This window comes from Arachis stenosperma, chromosome 7, assembly GCF_014773155.1.
Source record: "Arachis stenosperma cultivar V10309 chromosome 7, arast.V10309.gnm1.PFL2, whole genome shotgun sequence".
Taxonomy (NCBI): Eukaryota; Viridiplantae; Streptophyta; class Magnoliopsida; order Fabales; family Fabaceae; genus Arachis; species Arachis stenosperma.
This window is the reverse complement of record NC_080383.1, coordinates 3,891,330-3,897,794: the sequence shown is the minus strand read 5'-3', so window position 1 is coordinate 3,897,794 and position 6,465 is coordinate 3,891,330. Positions and strand designations below refer to the sequence as shown.

The 6,465-nt window shown below is 30.3% G+C and overlaps 2 protein-coding genes across 3 annotated transcripts; one reads left to right on the top strand and one right to left on the bottom strand.

The window, feature by feature from the left end:
- Positions 1 to 591: 591 nt before the first annotated feature.
- LOC130940569 (uncharacterized) lies at positions 592 to 1,749 on the top strand. Its single transcript, XM_057868744.1, has 4 exons — positions 592 to 713; positions 811 to 967; positions 1,204 to 1,258; positions 1,578 to 1,749. Exons 1-4 carry the CDS (start codon positions 609 to 611, stop codon positions 1,618 to 1,620), a joined length of 360 nt encoding a protein of 119 aa, XP_057724727.1. The 5' UTR covers positions 592 to 608; the 3' UTR covers positions 1,621 to 1,749.
- A 1,261-nt stretch (positions 1,750 to 3,010) lies between these two features.
- On the bottom strand, positions 3,011 to 5,819 carry LOC130942155 (uncharacterized). 2 transcript variants are annotated; one of them, XM_057870848.1, is made up of 6 exons: positions 5,574 to 5,819; positions 4,643 to 4,756; positions 4,259 to 4,541; positions 4,068 to 4,185; positions 3,588 to 3,752; positions 3,011 to 3,272 (listed from the first exon to the last, which is right to left on the bottom strand). In XM_057870848.1, exons 1-6 carry the CDS (start codon positions 5,664 to 5,666, stop codon positions 3,236 to 3,238), a joined length of 810 nt encoding a protein of 269 aa, XP_057726831.1. In that variant the 5' UTR covers positions 5,667 to 5,819; the 3' UTR covers positions 3,011 to 3,235. The 2 variants fall into 2 exon arrangements, with proteins under 2 accessions (XP_057726831.1, XP_057726832.1); XM_057870849.1 differs by having other exon boundaries at positions 4,068 to 4,182; positions 5,574 to 5,818.
- Between the last annotated feature and the right edge of the window lie 646 nt (positions 5,820 to 6,465).

Below are 6,465 nucleotides of genomic sequence, written 5' to 3'. Positions count from 1 at the left end.
TTTGAATTTGATTGGATTCTATTTTTTGCAAATCTCCAGATTGGATCGGATTTCGGATCTACTTTTTATAACCGATCCAATCCAATCCAAACTGCACAATGTGCTATAATATTATTATTTTATTATTATATTTACAATTATACTTATAACATGTTTAAATTGTTATATATTTTTATATTATTCATGTATTATTATTATTTAAAAATATTTTATGTTCAAAATGTGATTTATTTGTTTATTTTAACTAACCTATAATTTTATTTCTATTGTTATGTTACCGTTGACTTTTTAAGATATTATTGAGACTCGTTATGTTATTGTTAGTTATTTAAAATTTGATGTTAGAGAATTGTTATATATATTTAATTCTTTTAATTTATAAAACCGTAAATCCAATCAAATCTAAACCGTTTGAAATTTGATTGGATCGGATCGGATTTTTTTTTTTACCCAATCCACTGCAAGTAAATTCAGTGTTCGGATCGGATGCGTTTTTTATTCAAAACCGATTCAAACTGTATCGCGAACACTCCTATTATTGACAACTTATATTTATTTTTTAAAAATTTTTATTTTTGTAGTTCTATTATCATACGGAGTCAGGAATTATGTGTAGATCTTTAAAAGAGGTTGAAAGATTTGAGAAAGAAGGCACTCGCCCAGGTCGCAAGCCAAAAAAAGTGAAAATGGAAAATGTTGAAACAACAGTGAAAGTGAGTTTACAAAATTTTGATAAATATAAGATTATATTTTAATTCATTATTATTCAATGTACAAGTTTTAAAGGTTTATTGCTAAAATTTTAATTAGGAAATGGGTGCTACTGTGACTGAGGAAACTTCACCCAAGAAAAAAGAAGAAAAAGAAGAACCACAAACAAAAAGTGTTGAGGTTGAAAATGTTTTGGTAGATGCTAACCAAAACCTAAATCAGCTCAACCCTAATGATCAACAATACTTTTCAGAAGGTAAGTTTTAATTCCAATGATATATCTAATCTAATTATTTATAGTAAATGATAAAATATAGCTTTAGTTTATTGTTGCTATTACATCATTCAATTGTTTGGATTGTAACTTTAATATTAAAAAGTGAATCTATTACAATACTTGTTCAATTTGCATGAAATCTTGGTTGGATTGTAATAACAATTAGTTGAAATATATTATTGATCTTTTTTTTTTCTCCCTATGTTATGTTATAGATTCTGAGAGAACTCCTTCTCCACCATGGTCTCTGTCTCATGTGGTTAGTCCAAGGTAAGATCATATAGTTTTTGTGTTATAAAACTTGAACATATATTATCTATTTTTTTTTCTTAAATAAAAAGCTCAACACAACAAGGTAGAGCATCAACGTCTCAATAGAAAAGTATTAAACAGATAAAATAAACTAAATCGTAATCATCTTCGACCAAAGCCATTAACAATCCAAAAAATCAAATATTACTCTATTATTTGCAACTCTTAATTGACCTGTTAAACACCTGATTTTAGTATATACTAAATATAACTGATATTATTTTCATATAGTGCAAATACTTGTTATTTATTAATATTAAAATTCACATTGAATCAGGGAAGGAACTAGAGCTAATGCTTGGTGGAGGAAGCCAACATGAAAGGCATAACTTGAGAGAAGGCAAAAAAATAAAATTAGGGGAAAACCTAACTCTATAATGGAAAACTTTTAAGTTATGAATAAGGTGGTCATTGTCCCCTTCCTATGTATTAAGCTCTGCTTCTGCGCTGAAGATGTTTTTATGAGTTTTATTATCAAATTCTATTTAACTTAATTAAGGGGAAAATTTTGGACAATTTTTAACTCATTATAGGTTACATAAGCTTTCTCTTTGACTATAAACTACACTTTCCAACATTTTAATCTGATATTTCGAATGATTCAAAGAGAATAGTGGTGTGTTTTGGAACTCATTTGCTTATTAGGGTGACTGATTTAGTTGTTGATTTTTTTGTGCATACACAACATAATTATACTATATATATGGAAATGTCATGTTCCTAAGCATGCAATTTTTTTTCCCATGCTTAGAGTGATTAATATGCAAGGGGTGTTTATGGGCCTAGTTTAATTAGACCTAAACCGCCCTAAAAAACATCAAATCTATTTTGATTCGGCCTAAAAACGACTCAAAATAAATCAGATCGATCTAATATAAAATTATTATATATAAATTTGTAAATTTTATATACTAAGTAATGAAATGTTACTTTTAAAATTAAATTTTTAACAAATATTATCTCATATTTATACCAAAATAAATTATTTTAAAGCAAAAACAATATCGTATAATATAAAATATTAATTGAAGTATAAAAGTATAATATAATATTACCAATTTCACTAAAAAATATTTTTTTTTTACAATAAAGAATTCCAAGCCAAGCGACCCAAAAACCAACCCAAAAAAAGAATTAGGTAAAACTAATAAACCCGAACCCGGCAAAATATGTCTTGGATTCGGATCGGATCTTGAACACCCCTTTGAATATGGTGACTAATCCCAAGCATGGTCTAAGTGAAATTGAGTTTGGCTCTCAATCTGAGTGGTCTTTTCTTTTTGCTTATGTTTTATGTACATGACTATGATTTCTTCCGTCATTTATTTAGGTTACTCCAAGGATATATTGAAGGGAAAGAAAAATAATTACAAATATTCATATATTTCAAGTAGCTATTTACCATAAAGTTTCCTTAGCCAGCGTTGGTTTTATTATCATTTCCTTAATTCTTTTTACTTACAAGATTGCCCGTGTTATTTTGCAAATTAGATCATATAAGATGTGAATCCATAGTCTGGTGAAAGGAGGAGAATGATTCAGTTGCTGCTGCATAAAAGTTGTCTCTATATTTTGAAATGTTAACTATTCAGCTTAATGATACTGAATATAATGGATATTTTAACTTTGGTTTTTATGCATTCATCTTATCCTGTAATAAATCTTCAAATAAATCAACATACAATGTAAAATAAGATCAGCAATAATATCTTGATCAATCAAAATTAAGCCATAAATATGTATATACTAAGGATCAGCCAAATTCTTTTGTTTAGTGGCATATAAAATAAGACATAGATAGACATAATTGGTACAGAAGAAGTAAAAGCATTTCCAAAGCACAACATAGCCTATCTTATGATCTATTTATGATATGATCATAACCAAACAAATGCTCCAAAATATGTTTTGGCTGCACTCAACATTATTGCTCATTCAAATCTTAGGAATTATTATCTGAAGAAATCCATCCCTGAAATTTCAGAAACAAAGAAACAAGATTAGAAATATCAGCTTCAATTCACATGTGTCTACTATTGATGAAGAATGTTAACACAGATTCAATCAAACACTAACACTTGTTTTGTAAGTTCAAATGAACTTATGTGATTGTGAGATATTGAGTCTTTATGAATCATGATTGTACTTAGTTTTCTAGCTGAAATTGAACATTTGATTTTAGAATACTAACTCTAATGAACTATGCATCAGTGGCTAGTTTCAAGAGTTATGAATCTTAAATAGTCAACAAATAACAAGCTAAATAACACTCTAAGGTTTCACTCACTGGAATTCAGCTGATATATGATCCTTGTTCACGCCGGAAGGGAGTGGCCAGACCGCCTCGCATGGTCCATATAGTATCTCGCGCTTGTGATACGAAGAAAACGAGGCATTCGGAGACCCTGCAATTGTCAAGTAGCTAGTAGAGCGTCTACCTTTGACAGATAACCTGCCACACAGTTCACATAACCAAGAATGTTAATTATTGTTAACATTTTATTTTCTACCTACCATTCTTTCTTTCACATTTTTTTATGAAACATATATCATAAGAAATGGTTTAAACACATACATTAACATAATTTGATTTGATCAATGTAGCCGATTCCATCTAGTCAGATAAGACTTACTTTTCGATGCGTATGCATAAATTGGATCACATATGAGACTTCAATAGTGACTTGAGTAAAAAGATTATGCAACATTTGATTAAGCTTTATCCTTTCCTTCAGTTGAGAAGATTATAACAGAAATGGTTACTTACTTTTGATCATCAACCTCCACTCTTATGTCATTGATCCTAACTCCTGGAACTTCAACTGTGATAACATATTTTCCTTTTGATTCCGCGACATCCATCCTCGGAGACCACTCAGTTCCTGCTAAGGAAAAAGTTTATAAATGTAACATGCTTCTATTTAATAACTTTTGGGTTCAAATCTCTAAGATACTAACCATTAATTTCAGAATGTAGTTGGTCTACTCGCGGTAGCGGTTTCCTTGGCCTAGAAAATGAAGGAGGTTCAAGAGTACTAAATTCACCACCCTGCACTGGAGCCAATGGTTGGACCACTGAACTTAAGTAATCCGATTCAGTTCTCGCCGGTCTAGCAAAACACGGCGCTCTTTCGGGTCTGGCAAAACAAGGTGTACTTTCGGGTCTAGCAAAACATGGTGCTCTTGTGTTAGCAGGACTCTGATCAGATGCAGAACCAAAAGTTTTAGGAGCTGGAGCACCCTGCAAAATTTTTCATATTAATTATGCTACTAAGTTTCTTCTTCTGAAAAAGAATCACATAGAAGGAGTATTTCAGCCAACAAGAAATTTGTTGTTATTACCTCTTCAGCTGAAATCTGCCTCATGAAATAACCATAAGATTCAGATGATTGGCGCGCGAAATACACCTTGTTATCGCATCGCCGGAGCACAGAGTTCAAACTACCACTGCAGTTCTGATGAAAAAGGGAATGAAAATGAATTAACAAAACAAGTTGCATACAAATACTAATGATGAATAGGGTAAAGATTATTATATAAGACATCATAAAAAAAATGCTAAAAAACAGAAGCACATGGAAATTCTGAATTAGTATCTTAGAATAGAACTAATTTAATTCCTTGTCTTTATGAAACACATAGAGATCTGATGTTAAATCCTTTTAAATATGTCTTAGAGACTTAGACAAGAGGAGAAAAAATTCTTTGGTTTTATAAAGTTGAAAGTTGCTAGAACTCTATGCTAAGCTTAGGAACTTTTCACATCTTGGATTTCAAGTTTTCAACAATTACTACTACCTATGAATGCAGATATGCAATTATAATGATGTCAAACTGCAGAGTCACAAAGAATTTATGAAAAGCTAGATGCACAATTACATCAATTCATCCAATCTTAAAACCAAAAAGGGAAAACATTATCCAACCTAATATCAATTTATTATGATATGTGTGAATCTCACCAACTGATTTAAAGAATAAATTTTCCCTATCTCCCTTTAGAGAGAATCCAAAAATGAAACAAAAGAGAATTTACTTTACATAAGATACCCAAATCATATTCAGTTAGTTAGATTCTCTCATGATAAAACATGATCCTAAGATTCTTATCATATGACCTCAGTGAGGAACACAAGTTCACTACTCTTGCTCCCTACCTAGTATCAACTTGTCAAGCATGTCAATAAAAATCCATAATTTCAATTGATCAATTCAAACAATTTCTTCAATAAAAAAAATAATAATAAGTAAAGAGGATGATAAATTAATTACCATAGGGAGAACTTGAGTAGCTGAGATGTCATCAGTTGATGCAAAATGGGAAGCAATCAAGTTAACTCTGCGCCTCACCAATTCACTCTCCATATTTTTTTGCACTAAAATTCACTAAACCAAGATGAAGATGAATATGATGAAGTGTGTGACACTGTGTGGATCTGAAGATGAATAAGATTATAAGCAGTGAGAAGCCAATCATTGAGCACTGTGGAAGATTTTTTGGTGGAGCAAAGGAACATGTGGGGCCCATTGAATCTAAATATCTTTGAAACTGAAGGTGTAAAGAGTTAAAGATGCCACATGGTCCTCACCACTAACCTAAATTATCAACTTTAGTAGAATAGAATATTGCTGCTTCAAATTAGTCACATACTCACATGTCACCCCAACTTGCTTCTATTGCCTCCATTTTTGTCTTTGATAGGGGCATTCTTGGGTGAACATTTTCTCCAAATTATCCAATGAATCAAAAATGAAAAATAAAAATTGAAAAGTATAATAGGAAAAATTGTCATGTACTCTTGATATTGATAGTGCACACTTTTTTTTTAAATATTTGTTATAATGTCTAAAATTACAGGGTTTAATTATAAAAAATAAGTTAGATAGTTAATATTTAATTAAAAAATATAAAAAATTAAGAGAAAATGATAAATCGATCTTTAATTTTTTGGTCTGCAGATATTTAAGTCTCTGAGAATTTAAAAATACATTTAAGTTTTTGAACTTTTCAAAATTTGGACATATCGATTCCTAAGTCTAATTTGTCCAATTTTAAAAACTCTCACATGTGCATTCATATTAACTAAGTTAGTACAACAGGAGTCACGTTTGATTAGACCCAAATAAACATGGAAAATCAATATGTCTAGATTTTAAAAGGATA

What these genes read in the sequence shown, in the direction of transcription:
- LOC130940569 (XM_057868744.1), top strand. Translation starts at nt 609, where the DNA reads ATGTGTAGATCTTTAAAAGAGGTTGAAAGATTTGAGAAAGAAGGCACT. An exon ending in ATGTTGAAACAACAGTGAAA is followed by an intron (nt 714 to 810) that starts GTGAGTTTACAA and finishes AATTTTAATTAG; the next exon opens with GAAATGGGTGCTACTGTGAC. An exon ending in TCTCATGTGGTTAGTCCAAG is followed by an intron (nt 1,259 to 1,577) that starts GTAAGATCATAT and finishes ACATTGAATCAG; the next exon opens with GGAAGGAACTAGAGCTAATG.
- LOC130942155 (XM_057870848.1), bottom strand. Translation starts at nt 5,666, where the DNA reads ATGGAGAGTGAATTGGTGAGGCGCAGAGTTAACTTGATTGCTTCCCAT. An exon ending in CTACTCAAGTTCTCCCTATG is followed by an intron (nt 4,757 to 5,573) that starts GTAATTAATTTA and finishes CTTTTTCATCAG; the next exon opens with AACTGCAGTGGTAGTTTGAA. An exon ending in ACTACATTCTGAAATTAATG is followed by an intron (nt 4,186 to 4,258) that starts GTTAGTATCTTA and finishes CTTTTTCCTTAG; the next exon opens with CAGGAACTGAGTGGTCTCCG.